Source organism: Apis mellifera, linkage group LG4, assembly GCF_003254395.2.
Source record: "Apis mellifera strain DH4 linkage group LG4, Amel_HAv3.1, whole genome shotgun sequence".
Classification (NCBI taxonomy): domain Eukaryota; kingdom Metazoa; phylum Arthropoda; class Insecta; order Hymenoptera; family Apidae; genus Apis; species Apis mellifera.
Window position 1 is genome coordinate 10,665,659 of NC_037641.1, and position 20,326 is coordinate 10,685,984.

The 20,326-nt window shown below is 41.8% G+C and overlaps 1 protein-coding gene across 1 annotated transcript; it reads left to right on the forward strand.

Moving 5' to 3' along the window:
• Positions 1-232: 232 nt before the first annotated feature.
• LOC102655970 (cytochrome b-c1 complex subunit 7-like) lies at positions 233-942 on the forward strand. Its single transcript, XM_006567314.3, has 2 exons — positions 233-569; positions 713-942. The coding sequence occupies exons 1-2, from the start codon at positions 337-339 to the stop codon at positions 906-908; spliced, it is 429 nt and encodes a 142-aa protein (XP_006567377.2). The 5' UTR covers positions 233-336; the 3' UTR covers positions 909-942.
• The last annotated feature ends 19,384 nt before the right edge of the window (positions 943-20,326 follow it).

A 20,326-nucleotide genomic window follows, 5' to 3' on the forward strand; every position in this document is an offset into this window, starting at 1 on the left:
GAACGAAGCGAAGGCGAAACGAGACGAGAAGCGCGTAAAAAGACGCGTTTTCGCCGAGCACTGTCCCGTAATGATATGCGAAACTGTTTTTACAACTTCTTCCTCGTTGAATTTGGGTCGTGGAGGTTTTGTCCGCTTTAAACTAAGCGACTCCTCTTCCTAGCCAAATCTTTCTTTCCCGATTATGAGAATCTTTCCGCGTTGAAAAACGCGAGACAAAGTTGGCCGAGGATCGATGGAAAAACTTGGAAACGAGATCTCGTCGTTCTCGATAATCGATATTCGATCGTCTTTCGAATTTGGACTAGTTTTTGGTTAGAATTTTCCTCGAGCGGGATGTTGGGCACGAAATTGAGAATGCTGGCCAAAGTGACCCCAATGGTAAAGCGTCCGAAAAAGCCGGAAAAGAAAAACAGTTGGACGTTCATGATCTCGAAGTTCGCGTTCAATTTGGCCGGATACAACAAATTCGGATTGTACAGCGACGACATAATATATCACGACAGTCCGGTGGTGAAAGAGGCGCTTCGCCGATTGCCGAAAGAAGTGCTCGACGCGAGAAATTTTAGGTATTTCCGCGCGTGTTCCTGTTTAATCGCGCGTCACGAATTTCCATATCCCGTTCGATATTCCCCGAGTAATTTCGCATATTTGCGAGACTATGCGCGTAAATCCACCACGACTCAGCCAGGGACTCATACGGAATTTCCAGGAGCATACGGGCGGCCCAATTGGACTTTCTGAAAATGAATCTGCCCAAGGAAAAATGGATCACGTACGAGCAGGACATAAATTATCGCTATCTGCAACCGTACATAATTGAGATCGTGATGGAGAAACAGGAGGTTAACGAATTCGGTTGCACCAATTATGCCGAGTGGCATTGGCCCAGCGACGAATTCAAATAACATTCATTCCACTTTGTTTAATAATCAACCAACGAAGCAGTAATTATTAATTTTCTTCTTCTCAAACAAAGGCATCGAGATATTTCGCCACGAAATATTCGATCGATAAGAGAAAGAATCGAAAGGATTTCGATCCTCGAGTAATTCGAGTAAATTCGCAAGTTTAGAAGGCAGACGCGTAATTCTACTTCGACGATAAAAGTGGATGACGACGCGAAGCTCCGGCTCGGTTCTTCGGTGGTAACTTCGTTATCTCGCTACCTTAATTATGGACCACGCATTGAAGTGGGTGTGCCCCGGCAAGGATGTCGCTCTAGAGATTCGAAAATTGCTTCTTGAAGCGCGTCGCGCGTCGCACGGCCTCTGGATTCAAGGAGGCGCTCTTCAAACTCCACCCTGACCCAGGATCTTGCCCGCGTATTCACATCGGCAACGCTTTTTTTCCCCCCCCCCCGATTCTTGTACCCTCCTTTTTAAAGCGCACCAACATTTTCGCCGTGCGAGTAGATCGCTTAATTAAACGCAGACGCGGTTTATTCCGAATCCCCTGATTCCTTTCTCTCTCCCCTTTTTTTTTTTTCTTTCTTCCTACGCGCGCTCTTTCTTTCTCGTCACGCGGATTTCGTATCGATAATCCCTTCGTTCGAGTACTTCTCCCTTCATTTATTAACTCGTTGATCGTCCCTCCCGTAATCAGATTTACGGATCCGAAAATACCTGGAGGATCCGATCGAGAAGGATTTTTAGAAGGGATTTGCTTTCCTCCTCGGAGAGGAAAAGTTGCTTCCTTTAATCATCGAGACTTTTAATTAGGATTCGCACGAGTTTCGCGTCGAGGGGGAAAAATTCCGTTTGACGAAATTCAAAAGATCATGAATCGCAGATCTTCGATTTTATTAAATATAAGACGTGGCTCCATGCCGCATCGTTCGCTTTACACGCGTATACACGGGAGATGAGTTTATTCATTCCTTAACAAAGAGGGATTAATTTCAGTTTCCTGAATAGTTAATATAAACCACGATGCAACTTTCCCCAACGATTATAATTTGATAACTGGGTGGGTAGTTATCGGTGGATAGCCTCGGATCAATCGATCGTTTCGACTCGGTTCAATCGCGCGTTCACGCGCCAACCGGAATCGATTATCGATTATCGAGGCGACGATAAAACTCGAAACTCGGCCGTTTGAATGTGAAACGAATCTCGGATCTTTTTTTTCTTTTTTTTTAACGATCTATTTATAATATCGACAGTTCGACCGTTAACAATGAACGGATGATATAGCATTGTAACAGTTTTAAGTGGTCGATCGTGGCAAACAATGGAATACCGGTTACGTTCAATTTGCGGGCACACTGGGGCGACCTTTTCACCGGTGAAAGCCGTAATTACGTTTCGCGGGGCAACTCGTGCTTTTCGAGACCAATCTGATCCAGCCAAGGCTAGATCGTTTTGGGTGGTCGAAGGTGTCATCAAAGTTTCGGCCAAGGATTCCATCTTCTTGACGAGAACGACGGCGATTGGCGAACGAGATTATACACCAAGTTATTCCGCGGATCAACGCAATCGATTAACGCGGAATTGTTAGGCTTTGTTCGAGCCTGAATAGTCGAATTTACTCGATGAATACGAGCTAACGGGATTACATTCTGGATGATCGAATTCGACAAGGGCCCGTTATTATTCACGCCATATCATTCCTGTTAAGTAATACGAAATCTTTCGTATTGGATTCGTGTATTTTCCTTCCCCCTAGATAAAATTCCCTAGATAGAGGAAAGATACGCAGAACGATGACCCCCGGCGAGGGGAAGGAAAAATATACTTTTCTCGTGGGCGTGGAAACAGCTAGGGGATCTGATTAGCCTCTTGTCTCATGGTTGGAAAGAGAAATCGCGCGAGCAGCAGGAACAGCAGCAGGGAAGGCAACAAAACGTGAAAATACGAGGAGTCGAGAATCGAGCGAAGAGGCATCTTAATTCCTCGTCGAGTCGGGAAACATGTCAGCCATTTTTTCCCTCACCCCCTCCCCTCCCCCTCCCTCTTTTCTCTCGCCGTTATTACCCCGTATATTTCGCCGGCATAAATCTCGTTATTATGTTGCTCGCGAGACGAATCATTATACGGCAGACGGTTTATTAAGACGGAAGTTCGACGGGAGGTTCACAAGCCAAGGATGACAATTTGCATACATTGTTCCAGACGTTCCTCTTCCCTTCCTTTAAATTCATCTGGAATTCACGGCTGGATGCGCCAATTAAAAGGTATCACGGAACGAAATACGGGTTAAAATTGGCCGGCAAAGTGGGCGAGATGATCGAGGGAAAGGGGAGAATAGTTCCCTCTAGGGAGATTTACTCGAGAAATATTCTTAGTGTCCTGTTCGCGCGGCAATTGAAGAGTTGCCATTTTTACGACGGAGATTCGTTGAAATTGGATACAATAATTTTTTTTTATAAACTTTCTGTATTCACCTTTTTTCTTTTTTTTTTTTTTCTTTTTTTTTCGAGGGATTTGAAAATTGAAAGAGAAAAGCGAGTCTCTATATGGATAAATTCCTGTTTTTCTCTTGTGGAGAGGATTCATCGCCACCCAGAAATCGTATTTTCTTTCGATCGAAAAATGAAAAGCAAACAGACACGGGCCGTGACAACCGCTTCTGCTTGTTTTTTTAGTATTATATTTTTAAGTAGTGAAAAAGAAATTTCAAAAACAATGGAAGATTCGCGATAATTTATTCGAAAAGTGTTACGAAAAGTTGTTTCCATCGAAACGATTTATATTCGAAGCTAGAGTTTTTTTTTTCTTTCTTCGGAGGGGACATCTTTCATGCATCAAGAAGGAAAAGGGTATTTTAAAGGAATAAAATGTTTTTAGCAAATATAACATTTGGTTTGACAAGGGTAAGAAAAAGGTAGGAGCATCAATTTAAACAGAATTTAGAACAATAATACAATTAATTTTGAATCGTGGAGCACGAATGCGGATAGAATTTTAAATAAACGGATTTCGGAGATCAATTTATTAATTATATTTCCGTATTACATGCGTCCAAAGGAAAATAATTTCGAGAATTGTTGTTAATTTCTATTCCTCGCCAATGGAAAAAACAAAAAAAAAAAAATGAAAGATCGAGAAATGATTAAGAACGATCGTTATCCAAAAAAAAAAAACATATTATATTATTTCGCCTGTGATTACACCAATCACCGAATTTAAATATTTAAAATCAATCTATATATTTGCAATATTGTAATATCGAATTTTCCACCGAAACACCAGTTATAAATGCTGCGCCGTAGTTGGAATTAATTTATTTAATACTTGGATAAACATCAATCGTTCAACACTTTCCAATTAATTAAAACTTTTTGCGTGTGCGCCACGCGAACACGCGTGAAATCCATCATTCCTACCTACCCATCTACGTTCAATATTTTCTCTTGCACGATCAACTCGCGTATTTCTTAGACTTCGATCAAAAACACAACCGTAATCTTATTCTTCTCCCTTGATAAACACTGATCGATGCACCTAGTATTCTTCATATCGCCAGGAACACGAGACAAGAGAGTTGTGTACGTCCTTCGTTTTCCCAAAACGCATTCCCAGTCAAATTCAATCATCGATCAATCCTTCGCTGAATCCTAATTTCTGCACAAAGATGCAGCGAATCGATCATCATCCATAAATTCATACCACCGTTCAAACCAGAAGAATTTGCCCGACAATCTCCCTCTCCCCTCTCTCTACGAATCGAATTATTAAAAATTTACCAGGGAATTTATCAGGGGGAAGTTTGGTGGGAGGAAGGTGTCGATTGGAGTCGATGGGAAGGCGAAGCTTTCATCACGATTCTCGCCAAGTCGGCCACGTATTTGCTTTCATTAAGTTCGTTAATTTAATTATCGAGAAAGCGAGAAAGCATTAAGGAAACACGCGACGCGACGCGTAGCTTGATGTAATTGAATTGTGAACCGTCTTCGATGCCTACGAGAATTCCCTCTCTCTTTCTCTCTTTCTCTCTCTCTCTCTCTCTCTCTCTCTCTCTCTCTCTCTCTCTCGTAGTTACAAGGAACAAGGGCAGAATCGATGTCATCTCCTGGAATTCAACGTTTTGAACTTTTGATTCGCCGCTGCGAATTAAAAATCAATTCGCATCAGTTTCCGTTCCCATCTCCTCCTCGCGATCATCCCCTCTTCCCTCTTCCGATAATTACGAAGCGGGGAAACGATAAGCGACGAGAACGAGATTTCGGGATAACGCGGCAACTTTCATATCCCTTTCGACAGGTCTGTCGCCTGGAACGTTGGAAAATCTCTGGATTGGACGCGAAACCGATAATTGGAGGGTCGATGGACAACGAATGGGGAGGGGGATGCGGCGATAGAAAACCGACGCGAGCATTTTTCCGTTTCGATTCGGTAAATAATATCTTGGATTGTTTCGATTTTTTTTAAAAAACGTTTCTTTTTCCTTTCTTTTTTACTTTTTCTCTCTCTGTCGAAAACGACAATCGTTGGCGAATCGTTGAGGGCGATAAACGAAGGGGGTTCGAAACGAAGCGCGCGCCTCGATGCAAAGTGCATTAAAACGTGACCGAAAGGAGGAGAAATTTTTTTTATTAAAATTCGCGAAACAGCCGTTATGCGGGCGCAGAAATTGCACGCACGCGAATTCACGAGAATCACGGGAGGGGAGAGGGGAACGCTTTAATTAAACGTGACTCAAATAAGAAGTTTCTCTCTTCCACTTCCGTCGAGCGAAATCCGCTTGTAATATGTGCGGTGTAATAAATTCTAGTCGTCAATGTTTTTCCCGCCGAGAGGAAAATCGCCCGTGCAGAAATAAATTCTGCCTCTACGTGGAAATTATTGCGGATTTCATCGTATCGCGATTCGATACCATCCTGCGATGATCGATTCGACCGTCGTCATTTATAATACGTTTACACGAAGGCTTTTAACACTCAGCCGTTCAGCGCAACGCGATTCGTGGAAACGAATTAAATGTTAATTTAATCCGCAAGCGGAATTGCGCGAGAAGATGTGGAAACACGCGAGTCTATCCCGCGTCTTGTTCTCTCCACCCTTCCACCGATTGTTCCCCAATACTCGAGGGAGAAAGTGCTATTCGATCGTTTCGAGAAAAGCGATCGCTTCGCGAAATACGCATCGATTTCGAGCAAGATTTTTCATTCGAACGATTCCATTACTTCTTTTTTTTTTGTTTTGTTTTTTCTCTCTCTCCCCCGTTATTGCCGCGATTTATTACAACCGCGGTATTATAGCTAAAGTGCGATATTTCAAATATCATACGCTTGGGGGAATCGGGGGAGGAAATTCAAGGCCGTGATATGTGGCAACACGCCACCAACGGGCTGGCTGCATTCTTTCCGCTTTCCTGGCAAGTTTCTCGATTGTTTTTGTCATCGATAAGAATCTTTCCTTGTTTCGCGTTGTCGAGAAACATTTTCCATGCACGCTCCGAAGATAGAATGTATAAGTTAATGTTTCGTTCGGTTTGTCTGTTCGGAAACATCTTGGCCGGATGGGCCGTAAGAAAAGTAATTTGCATTTTCAGTGAACGGTATATCGAGATAAGAATATTCTTGTAAAATATATTTCTTTCTCTTCTTTCTTCTTTTCAACTTCGTATTCTATCGGATTTAAAGATTTTTCTTAACGAATTACGAATCGCGCGTTTGAAAAATAGTTGGAAACAAAAAGCGAGAAAAGTTGGCCAATTTTTTTCATATACACAAATATCTGCGATTTCCCTTTGTTCATTGTTCAACGTACAATGTATCGTTGTAAATTTATATTAAAAATTTGAGAGACCGAAAAATGTTCAGCTCATATTGTTTGGAAACTGCGCGACAAAATTGTTTGGAAAATTTCCCCGGCAAAAAATCAAATTCAATTGTTTCGATTTTCACTCGAAACGCGGAACAATCGACTCGTTTGCGAGAGCCCGAACGTTTCCGCTTTTTAATACCGCGAAAATTGAATCTCTCGCGAACTCTATCCAGATCTTCTTTTAATATCGACGATACACAAGACTTTTCTCGTTAAGTGCCTTCCAATTTCCATATTCCGTCGCTTATTTGCATTTATACGCGGCCCAAATCCCGCAAGGACAGTGTTTTTTAAATCGAACGATAATCGTTTCCTCGCCCATTCGAACCGCGTCCGAGAAAGAGTAAGAAGTCCTCGTTTCGAAACACTTTTCCAAACACTTTTCCGTTGTTTTCCTGGATTTAATTATTCTTCAATCGTCGAGTCTCTCTCATTGACCGAGGATTACACGCTTTTCTTTTTCTTCTTTTTCTTCTCTCATCGAGAGGATCGTTCGCTTTCAGAGTGGAATTTTATATTTCCATCGACTCGAGGGATCGACATTGATTTTTCGCCGATGAAAATCTGTCGACGCTCTCTCTCTCTCTCTCTTTCTCTCGCCCTCGACGAGAGCATTTACATTCGCACACAGGTTGGCGCGGTACGATGCATGTACATGGATCGGATCCTCCATTAAATCGCACGCGTATTTGCATACTTGGTCCTCCTACTTAAGGCGAATCCTCGGACACACAAGACACACGGTTAACGTTCAGTTTGAAGACTTTATTATGCATGCCTGGTATTTGTGTAGGTGGCCACTATTAAATAGTTCTCAGGCAGCTTCTCTGTTCTCAGTTCCTCCCCTGCACTATCGTCCTATCCATCGCACGGGATTCACAGTTAATTTCGACTCCTCACCGTTTATTCAATGATATTATTTACAACGACGATTATCCAACTGGAATTTCTGTAATTAACCCCATGTTACCAACATCAAACGTAGTATCCTCCCGTTTTTTGATCAACAACGCAACAACTTCCAACGGTTTGGAACTTCAACCGATTATCGATTAGACTGGACAAATATTTATATCGTTGAGAAGCAAGGATGGAAAAAAATAAATACGCATTCGTATCGATCGTTCGAAATTTCATCGCGAAAGGGATGAGCAAGGACACACGATAACAAGCAAAGGATTGATACAGGGGCGCACTGATATTTTAGCGGTATAAAATAGCAGGATTAAGGAACCGTCGGCTATTCCAGGATTACCATTCCTCTTTGTCCTTGTTCCTCCCTTTCTACCTTCATTGTCTTTTCGTTTTAATTTCCAGTTCTGGGCTGGCTGACTTTGCCATTCATTCCTCTCGCTCCTCATCCCCTCTCTCTCTGGATCCTCCATCTCTCGGGGAATATTAATTATTCAAAATTTTTAGAACTCCCGAGTGGAAGAACTTTGGCGATCCTCCCTCGCCCGAATCTTCCGAATTATGGTTACAACGAAACTCGAAAATGCTCGATACGAAGAGAAATAGAGAGGAGAAAGCAAAGTATTCTTATCTTCGGAAGGCGGTCGATTTCGAAGAGGATCAAATTCTCGAGTTTTCATTGTGCGGGCTCGTTATCAGCCTCGTTGATTAAATTCGAATTGTTTATGCCCTGCGATAGAGGAGTCGAAAGAATGGAAATACGCGTTCGATACGAGCGAATGTAAAACGGGGTTGGCGAGCTTTTTAAAAATCCATAATTTTAAGAGCCCGATGAGTCAGCATTTGCTTCAGGAAAGAGGGAAACTGTTCTCTCTCTTTGTTTTGCACAGCTCCAATTTTGCTTTTCGATGCAGACCCCGATGCCGGGGATGCTTAATGATCAAAAGGATTAAATCATTAGCGGGAAGGGGTTGTTCGTGCGATTAAACTCGATTAGACTCCGCTCCGTTTTTACCGTCGATGCGCTGACGATTCATCAAAATTACGATTGAAAATCCCCCGATCTGCTTGGCAAATTGTGGATTTATAGCGAGAGACTTATATATGGGAACGATATTTTTTCATAAAAATAGAGAAAGGAAAAAGGAAACTGATTTAATATCTGAGAGATTCCAGTAAAAAAAGAGAAACGGAGAAAGAGTGAATATCAAAATAGACAATCTATTTTACGTTTTTGTTGGAGGAGAACGGAAACGAGAGGTAGGCCGGGTCTTTTTTTTCGGACAATCGAGCAGGACGAGGATCCTGGAGGGGGTGTAAAAGCTATCGAGAGGAAATAACGGAAGAGGGGGAGGAAGAGAGAGAGAAAGGGAGAGGAGTGGAAAATGTGCGGTCAGAGGAGGAACGAGGTTCGAAAAGAAAGCTCTGTAAGTGGTCTGGTAGGGACACGACTCGGAGGTTAACCTTGATTTTGCCATTTCTTCCTCTTCTTCCTTCTGGCCGTCCCTAATCTCCACGAGTTCCTCCCGAAGAGAGAATTTCCTCGGAGAAATGGGCGCCGCCACCTGAGCAACCCCTGTCCCTAGCATCGATTCTTCTCATCCCCTTTCGTCTCTCTTGTCTCTTTTAAAATTTCTTTTTCTCAAAAAGAAAAAAACGAAATTTAAAGAATCAACAATAGAACGAAAATATATCCTCGTTTCAAAGAAGGAAAATTATTAGGTATCATTTGGAATTAATATTCGGAATGGTCATTCGAAGGGGAACAAATAAGGATTCAAATTGAATCGCTTGCGTCCAGGATTTAAGATTAAATTCGTTAGAACGAATCGATTTTAACAAACGATGATCGAGTTCCGTTCGATCGAAAGCGATTGCCTCGAAAGGAGGAGGGAAAAATTTCACTTTCGAAGGACTCTGAACTGACTCTCGTATCGATCACCGTTCCATCATGTAATTGATGGTTCTTAAATGCGACACCACTCGACTATTAAGTGGACGGATGTCTCGATTAATTAATTTTCTCGGGAATTTCATTATCGTGGTGGTATTACTCCATTCTGCATCCCTCTCTCTCCCCTCCAAGAAATTCTTTCTGGATGCTCTTTTTCTTTTTTCTCTCTCTCTTTCGTCGATAATCCTTCATATTTTGTTTCCAAACTTTCCATTTTGATTTCCTCCCAAAGGAATCAAAGGAATACAAGTTGTTTTCGAATTGTTTCAATTCCAATCTCTCTGCCAACCGAGTGTATTCAATTCAACCGAGATCGAAGTTGTTTTGTCACGAAGAGAGGGGAAAAAAAAAAAAAAGAAACAAAAAACTATTCACCGCAAACAACGATGGTCAACAATCTCTCTCGTTCGCTGGAGTCGCCGAGCTGGAAAAAAGGTGGAAAAATTTGTTTCAATCCTGTTGGACGCGAGACACAATTGACGGTAAGGCAATTTAGAGAAGTGTCGGATCTCGGGAGCGGCGAAAAGATCGGCTCGCGGAAAGAAGATGAACGCTCGAAGCCCGGGGTACAGTTTTCGCCTCGTGTCCCCATTACCATACATATTGCGTTGCCATCGCGAATCAAGCTTCTTCCGCTGCCAGATTTTCACATTTTCACGAGGAAACGCGCTGCATTCACGATCCCAACGGGGAGTAGATTTATGAAAGGATTGAATTAAATCATCGGCCACGAAGGATCGCGAAGCGAGCGAGGATCGCGGATGGAATTAATTAGTCGTTCGCTCGAATAACGCTTCGCTGACAACGAATTTGTGGTTACGAATATATGGCGTTGATCATTCTTTTCATCATTGTAGATGATTGTTGTTGTAGAGATAATTCTAACGATCGGTCACCGTGAAAATTGGATAGAAAATCAGAAAATCATCGTCCCTTGCATCGGATACTGACAATGTGACGTAAGGCACATCGCAATGATTTATAATTTCTGGATGGATACGAGCGAGATATTTATCGTCGTGTAACGATAAATCTTGTCTCGTTAAATATTTATTTTAAAAAAAAATTTTGAAATTATTCGATTTTACGAGAATCGGTAACGAGTTGCAAACCGGCGTATCATATAACAAATCTCGGGTACCATCTTCGTCTTTGAGTTTATTTTAATAATATATCATCGGCCATTGTACCGAGAAAATGCGAATATCCCAGCCGAGGTAACTAAGATATTTAAATGCCATATTAGCCATTCGTCTCTATGGATCGTACTCCTCCTTTCATTTTGCTTCCCCATGAAACTCGCAACAAAATTTCTCCCAATTGAAATTATATCTATTTGATTTTTTTTTATTAAAACATTTATGCGAATAATCGTATTAGTGCATCGAAGAGAAGAAGAAATCTGAATCCAGTTCTAATATTTTTATTAACAAAATACGATTCTTTACACTCTATCGATTGAAAACTTGAGTTTGTCACTGTTTAATAAACCCGATCTATGAAATGAATATCTACTAAATGAAATTTCTCTCAATTGAAATTATATCCATTTGATTTTTTTTTTATTAAAACATTTATGCGAATAATCGTATTAGTGCATCGAAGAGAAATCTGTGCAGTTCTAATATTTTTATTAACAAAATACGATTCTTTACATTCCATCGACCAATTGATTTTTTGATTTTTTTTTATTAAAACATTTATGTATATCGAAGAGAAGAAGAAATCTGTCCAGTTCTAATATTTTTATTAATAAAATATGATTCTTTACATTCTATCAATTGAAAACTTAGATTTGTCACTATTTAATAAACCCGATCTACGACGAATCTTAGGCTTCCTCCGTGAGATCTATGATTTACCACTTTTACCAAATTGTGAAAAGTTCCTTAAACGTTCGAAGGAAAGAGAGACAGAGAGGAAGCCAATCCTTTAGGGGGCGACTTTGGTTGTTTCGGTTGCGATACATCAACGACAAGTGCCACGTTATCAGCTTTTCCAGGAGAGGGCAGGAATCGAAATGGCGGGAACAGGCACGTAAAATACAACGCAATCTGTTCACTGTCGATACGAATTCGGTGTACTTACTGCGTGCACATGTTCCGCCAGTGTATCCGCGCGTATACAGGGCGAGCAGATTCGTCGGTAGGTTAGATTCGAACGAGGAAAATAAGCTGTACACGCGAGCTACGAATTCGCCAACAGCGGATTAATGGATCGGCTGGAAGCGAAATTTTCAACGTTTTGAACAACATTACACGCCTTACTTTTAGCAATGACACGTTTTTTTTTCGAAGGATTTAATCTTTAGCTTTAAAATTACCCATCGAAATTGAACGCTTTACAGTCAATATGATTTTTCAGGAAAGGAAGGAAAGATTATTTTATGCGAAAGTGTGACTCATATCAAATATATTCCCTCTTACCGTATATTTTTTATATTAAGCAAATCGTTTCGCGATCTAATTCAATTTTCGGCTGCATCCACAATGATTAATTCCATTTTCTACGACTTTGGAAATCTGCACTTGTTTCCGCATCAAAACATCTTCGATTGTGGCTAGTTTGCTCGATATGAAACGCTCCCATAAGTTTACTTGTTGCGTCGATTTGACCGAGCTCGAGATTGCAACGAGGCGAAAGATCGATGATGGAGAAATAACTCATCAAATAGCTAACCAACTCGTTTCACGAAAAAAAAAAAAAAGCACTACGAAAATTCACGACGATTAGAAAGGGAAAGAAACACGTGCGTTGGATCACCAATAACGGAGAACGCTCGTCGTGTCGATCCGAATTCGACCACAGAGATTCCCCTATAAAGTGTATTCTCCGTGTGTGTTTTCGTATAGCGCGAAAATCCAGTTCGATTTTTCGTTTACGTCTTTCTTCCGATTGTTCGTAAACCCGTTGCACGCGATACCGCGACTATTTTTTTTTTTATTTTCCTTTTCCTTTTTTGTTCCATCTCTCGTTGTTTGAATAGGCAAAGCTGCGCCGCAGCTGCGACATCATGATAAATTCCCAGATAAACGCGTCGAACCTCGGTGAAATCGTTCGAACCGTTTCGAAACAAACATTTCTCGTTTTTCAGTGGAGAAGGAGAAAAGGGCAACTGCGGATATAAGAGAGAGAGAGAGAGAGAATCGTGGAACAAAGTCGTCAACCGGATCGTTCGCGCGGATTCAATTTCATTGCGTTCTCGCATGACAATTTGCGTAAGATACCGTTTGTTTCACCGGATGGAAGGATGAAGGGTGCAACGTTTCACAGGATGCGAATCGTGTAATTATTCTCTTTTTCTTTCTTTCCTTCTTTTTTCATCCCTTTTTCATCATCATCAGATTTTTTTCCTTCGCACGGGACAAAGAAGAAGAGAATCCGTTTCCATTTTCTTCTTTAACGTTTCTTTTCTTCTTGAACGTTCAACGCGGGAAAGCTTGCCTTATAATAAATCGTGCAAGATGTAAGGAAGGGGGAAGGAAAAATCTAGTTAAGCTTTTTAACGGCGTTCTAGAAACGCGAGATGCCTAGGTGAAATTTAATTCTCGTGGAGAAGAATGATTTCATCGTTGTGCGATATAATATCAACATTCCTCGTGTGATAATTTCTTCTTTTTCCTTTTTTTTCTTTTTCAAGAACAGGAAAAATCCGTTTCTTTCCTCGCGAGAGTTGTTGAGAGAAGTTCGATATAAACGTATAGTACTGCAGGTGGAGAGAAGGCTTTATCTGGAATTTAGCCTCCCTTTTGTGATCAAGCGCGATAAAGTGTTTCGCTGCTGGAGGAGCGAGGATTAAGTCGGGTAGAAAAATCCGGTTGATGAACGATATTCCCATCCTGTTCCATTGTGTCGTCGCGAACGGAGGGGAAAGTAGATCGTCGGGGTAGATTAGAAGTTGGTGATTCGGCAACGATACCTTCAATGACACCCTTAATGAGAAATATTCGTCCAAAGTTTCTCGGTCCAGCGTTTCACCACGGACGGCCGATTTGTCGAGTTATATTGCATTGTATGCACAAACTTGGCGAAGCAATCTCCAACTTCACAAGCCTCTCTATATTGCGCGTGTAAACTTGGGACTCTAATCTCTCCCGTCGAGTTAAACTAAATAGAAAACGTTTCCCTCCAAGCTAAATATCTGTAAAATCTGCCCAAATATCGTCTGTTTTAAATTCACACAAAAACACAATAAGATTGTAAAGATTTAAATTGGATCGGATACTCGAAAATATCGATACAAAACGAGAATCCTCTTCTAGGCTTGATTTTCAGTGTTAAACGTTGCATCGTCGACGGGCAACGTTACAACAATTTTCATTTCCGTATTAATGACTCGCGAGATACACCGCGTCGGAAGCTCGTCGGCCTGTTAATAAATTCATTCGGACGGACGATGAATACTTCATTATATTTTATAATATATTTTACCTCCCTCCACGCGCACGCGCGACACGATATTTCGATCGTTTCGCGTACGATCTCTTCGTAGAGAAGTTATTCTCTCGAAAATCGAATTCAATCCGACAATCTGTAAGCAAGGAGGGAAATTGGCCGTGCATCCGGTTAAAATATTATCCCATCCGGGCTCGGTGAGAAAACAGAGAGAAGAGTTTGCCGAAGCGAGGTCGTATAAATCTCGAGAGGCCGCAACGAGGCGGATCGATGAAACTAATCCCTCGCAACTTTCGATTATGTTATTCGCGCACTCGTGAAAGATCGATCCGTTCCATTCATTCGTGGAACCACGCTCCTTTTCCTCCCCTCTCCTCCCCTCGCTTCGTTTCGCGCGTACGCTGATCGGTGGCCGCGCTATCGATACAAACCGAGCGAATTATTCCGTGTCCCGTTGCCGCGTGGATCGCTCCAATCGATACAAATCGATACAAATCGAAAAGTCGCGGGAGAGTGGAGAGGGGGGGAAAAATTTGATTCGCTCGTAATTCGTTGCCAGGTCGAACGAATTTCAATGACGAGAAACGGTCAATGCTTTTCAACGGTTTTTTTCAAAAGTTGTTTCAACGAAACAATCGTGAAACGGATGTGGCGAGAATGGCGGATTAACGAGGGAGGGGAGGGAAAAAATCGGTATTTAATCTGAAGTCGAGTAATCGATTTTACAAAAGTGATTTTCTTATTGATTCATTTTGCATCGATAATTGATCGATCGTATATATAGATGGGATCTCGTGCAATTTTGTTCTCTTTAAATATCGCGAGAATCGTGTTGGAGAAACGACAATTTTCATCTCGCGATCCAACATAATAAATCACGATTTACCGGCACTTGGGTGGTTTAATTAATTTGTAACGAGTTTCCACAAGTTGAACACAGATGAAGCTAGGATATTAATCATCTTTAAACCATTGCAAAAGGTTTTCCTTCTTTGTATTCATTTTCTTTCTAAGTTAATCACCGGGGGGGCCCGCCTCCCCCGCTTATTTAACTCGCCAAGGTATATATACTCACAGGTGGAAGTGAGCGCAGCGTGCATGTGTGCCCGTGTGCGTGTGTTTTCCCAATGTTTTATTTCTTCCCTCCCTCCCCCGATTTTCCAACGCCAGAGTTCTACTCTTCGACGGAGAAGCGAGAAAACTTTTAACTACCCGCCTAAACGATAAATCATCCACCAGAAAATATTACCTTAAATTTTACCAACGCTACTTTCCTCGATTGCTTCTCACGAACTTCGATACTCCAGACTCTATGACACATTATTGTATACATATTTAACGGAAACAAAAGAAAATATCTATTTCCACGAATATTTCCAGATAGATCCTCCTTTCATCGTGCCGTATATTTTCGAATAATATATATATATATCTAGGAGGGAACCAGTTCACCTAGAAGCAATATACCTATCTAATGAGCGCGTAAAAGCGGAGGATGAGAAAGCGCATTATGGCAGGGAGGGAAGAATGCCGATCGATTTCCTTCGTCCCCAATAAGACGCGATCTTTTTTCGCGATCGAGAGAGCTGGTACGCGGGCAGAGCTGAGCCGGGATCTGAATTGTGCCGGGATCACGGGTGTTTCGGCCGGCACAATGGCTAGGCGCAATCGATCACGTACCCCCGTTTTATGTACGTTGGGCATCGAGGCCGTTCCAAAGATTCGAAAGCCATCTCGGCGATCTCCATCTCACGCCAAGATAGAGAAATTCCTCGAGGTCTTATTCTATCCCCGGATATTAACTCCAATCGGGGAATAATAGTATCCTTCCCCTCTCTTGCGTTGCAGACAGTTTTAAATCGTGACTACGCGCCAGGATCTTCGCCACTTTTTCACGAGAGCCGAGAAATATTAATTCGAAGATTTGTCCGGGAGGAGCTCGTTCTCGTAAAGGAAAATATACCTTGTCCGATATATTTTTAACTCTCTTCCTCTTTTTCTCTTTATTTTAAAACACAGCGGTGGAAGATTATCATCTTTACTCTCCGCCCGTGGATTTGTCCGTTCTATCTTTTCCAGTTCGGAGTTTTCGGCCAGAGAGACAGCCTTGCGAGGCTTTTGAACTTTTCTTTTGGGGATCAAAGTAAATACCGTTTCTTGAATAAGAAATAAAACTGCGCGAACTTTTTCTTCCTCCTCCTCCTCCGTCGCAGGGAGGAAAATTGAAAGAAATAATTTTTGACCAACTATATACCGCCCTTGTTTAAAAGCTTTCTTTCGATTTCGAGGGAAAGAACTTCTTCTTATAACCAGCTCTTTAACCGGTACAAGAAACGAGAATTTCATGAAATAACGACACAGAGAAAGAGAGAGTTACAACAACGTTTATCGTTCTGCTCTCCAATAATAATCTCGATGGAACCAGAGCGTGGTATTATTAGTGTATATAAGAAAGATACAAGAAAACGTTTCAAACGGGGGGGAGGATGATCGTTGCGCTCCAACAACTTACCCTCCAATACCAGTAAAATTTCTCAAGATCACGGCAACTCGAGGTGGCACGCTAGCTCACCAACTTTGTCCCTTGCCGATTCTCCAACTTCGATACGTCGACTTCCTTCTGTCGTGTTCCCAGTTATCAGTTTGTTAACCGATAAACCCAAGTATTCGTCCAAAAGTGTCTCCTCCAACTGGTGGAGTTTCAGGTTTACCAGGGTGAAAATATACCACGGTTCCTTGGAGAGGAACAAAATTTTTCTTACATCCCGAATTACTCGATATCGAAATTACGCGAGATATTATTTCTTTTTTTTTTTAACCTCCCTGTTTGTTTTCCCACCAACAATCGAGCGTGTCGAAACACTTGTTGAATGGAAAACGAAGTTTTTCGAACGAAAAACGATCTACCGGCGATCGTCTCTCGAAATGTTTAATTGTCGTTGCGGTTCTTTCAAGTGTGGGATCGGACACGAAATACACGGGCAAACGCAATCAACGCGGTATTCGGATAACTGGTTTGTGCATCGGTTTGTTCCCCGATGCTTGTATATCGATCGTTACAAAACATGTTCCATTTATTTCTTCTTTTTTTTTTTTCACGCCGTTTTATTAGAATTCCTCCGTGTTACGTTTATGCACGTTCCCGCATATCCAGGATAATGAGGAGGATAATGGAAAAAAACAGAACGAGAATGGGAACGCGTCGTAAATAATTCATTGTTATATAACATTCATCGTATTAATCGTATTAATGATAACAACGGTTTGATAATTGTTTCGTGAACAATTGTACAATTGTACTATTAATTAGACTTTACGTTTTATGTCTTTTGTTTTTTTTTCTCAAACTGACAAAGTTGCAACACAATTTTTTGTTGACCAACGATTTATTTGAAGAGTTTCTTCTATTCATTAATCGAATATTCGTAATACGATGTTTATACATCAAATATTCAATCGTTTTCCCTCCAATTCCATTCGAGTTAACAATTTTCTTAGTTTCTTAGTGATTTTCTCTTAGTATTATACGAAATATTTTCGTCTCGTCGATTGACAATCTCTTCTGTTTTCCGTTTCGAGGGAATGAATTCTAATCGTTTCAGTTCCAGGATCGTGAATCGCATCAATCGATTTAATTCTCTTCTAATTTCCGAAATATGAAACTCATTCTATAATATATACATATATTATTTAAAACTCAAACTCGCGTGGGAACGAGAGAGAGCATAAGTGCGGCATCGCGTGAACGATAAATTAGGAGAAAATGAAAGGGCTGGCGTCGCCGCTTTTGGATTAGACTACCGACAAAGCGTCTCGATAGTAGGTCGTCGTTATTGCAGACGCGCGAAAATCTAGAGGGGGGGGGAGGAGGAAGTTAGCTCGGGGAGAAACCATCCGTCGAATTAATTACGTTTGGTCGACGAACGAGACGATAAGGCAAGTTGGAACAGAATGAGATGCCAGACGCGTTAAGACGCCGCCTCGGGCAGATCCTCGAAATCGAATCTTCGAATTTTAATAATCACCCACCCCTTCTCATCGATCCCTCTTGCGATCGAATTTCCCCGCATTTTTGCGATTTTATTATTTAAAAAAATAAATCTCTCTCAAAATTGGCTCAAATTCGCACACGTGCTACGCAAACGAGAGTCGATACGATAATATAGCCGCGATAACGGAGACGCAAAGTCATCCCCACCATCGATTCTCGAGCATCGGCGCGAATAATCGAACATCGCCTCTCTTTTCCGCCTCGTTCTTCGAGCTTATTTTATTAATAAAAAAGCGCGGCCTCGATTCTCGCACGACATCTCCACTCTCTATATTATATTCCCCTCCGGTAGACTCGTAATACCACCAGTGTGTGATAACTTTCGCGCCGTAAATCGGTGCATCGATCTCAAAGTTGGTTCGCTTTAACGCATTCTTCGTTCCCTCGCTAAATATCGAGCGAGTTTCGCCTCGAACAAAGTTAACCAACGTCCCGATAGTTGAGCGGACCTAGTAGTCGCAAACTATCACCCTTCCTAAAACCCTGCAAAACCCTTCTCAAACGCGCGAATAACCGCATCCACGAAATAGATATATATATATATATATATATATATATATATATATATATATATATATATATATATATATATATATATATATGTACACATACACGCGAGAATCGGGTACACGAAAAAGGGTAGACTTGGTTATCATGGCGAGGGAGAATCTTTCTTTTCTCCCCTGACTTTCCACACCGGCGGCTAGTCGTAATTCTTACCGATCGCGTTTCCATTTCCTTGCCCCTACCCCCGTCGTTAACCTCCCCACGGCCAACAACGCGGATACCACTTTAATAACATCTTCGGCGCTACTTGGTCGAGCTTATTATTACTCTCCCGCCGATTCTCCCCCTTCAACGTACGTACGCTCGATTCGCCGCCCCCTTTTTCCTCCTCTCCGCGAAACAACCCCTTCCTTCCTGCGGCGCAACGCCCCCCGTTCCTTTATTCCTTTATTCGCGACGCGTACGTACGCGGCCGTAAACAAAATTTAGTCGCGGATCCGGCGACTTCGACTCGGCTGCGAAACTTTTCCTCCTCCGGCCTCGCGCGAATTATCCTACCGGGAGGTAGGAACAAAGCGGAACTGCACAGGAGATGAGAGAGAAAGGGGGAGGGAGAGAGTTCGGTTCATCAGGTTGAAATCGCGGCTCATCCGCGCGGAAACCGACAAGTTTCGCTCGCGTATTGACAATCCGATTCGCAACCTGTGCGCATTCGTGAATTCCATCCGCGTGTAGTCGGCGTAATGCACGATCGATGAACCGTCCAAACTTTTTTTTCCTTTCTTTTTTTTTTTTTTTTACCATAGATCCGTGCCTTTGACGTGGAAATTTTGAGAGAGACGAGTCGTCCATCGATTTCGACGAAATATATATGGAATATATATGCACAGGGACGATGAGAGATTTTTCTTCATCTTATAAGCGGTTTTCTTCAAATTTTTTCACTCCGAGAAAAAGAGACGCGCAGCCGGGAGTTGCGTTAAAACTTGAGCCGCCTGCATTTCCTCTATTCCAAAGGTGAAAAACCTTTTGCGCGTTTGTTTTCGCTCGCCGGACGAGAAAATGAAATACCTTTGCGCGAGGTGGAATGGAGAACTAGGTGGTGCACGGTCATCGAAAATTTAATCTATCCCAGGTGAAGTTCGCCAAACAAGCCGCTCCTCCGCCCCCTCCGGACATCGAGACTTGAAATTCCAATCGTAAATATTTTACCAAGCAAACGTAGCAATATTCCGTCGTATCGAGGATCAAAGCGTGACCTTGTAATAAAGATATTCTCGCGTCGAGTATAATCCACTCCCTCGACCCGTTCTGTCAACTTTCATCCGCTCGAAACTTGACAGAGGATGTAAGAATGGATTGGTCACAAGAGGATCTGATTATAAAAAAGAAGAATCGATTAATCCCTAGATTTTTTATGATTTTAACTTTCTTATACCTCTAAATGAATTACAGAAAACAAATGCATTGCCCGTCATTCCAGCAGGACAAGTGCACATGATTGTATACGTTGCAAACTGCATTTTGATCACAAGAATACAAGAATCAACGCATTTATTACGTAGACAAGTTTGAGCCAAAGGACAATCTGTATCAAGAACACATTCTGGTCAACAAGCTAAATAAGGATGGAGATGTGGAAAAATGAAGGGAGAGAAAAAGTTTAATCTTCGAGGGTGAGATTCGGGATTTTTACCAATTCTCGTCTTCTTCTTTTTTTCCTCGAGCCGTTAAGAT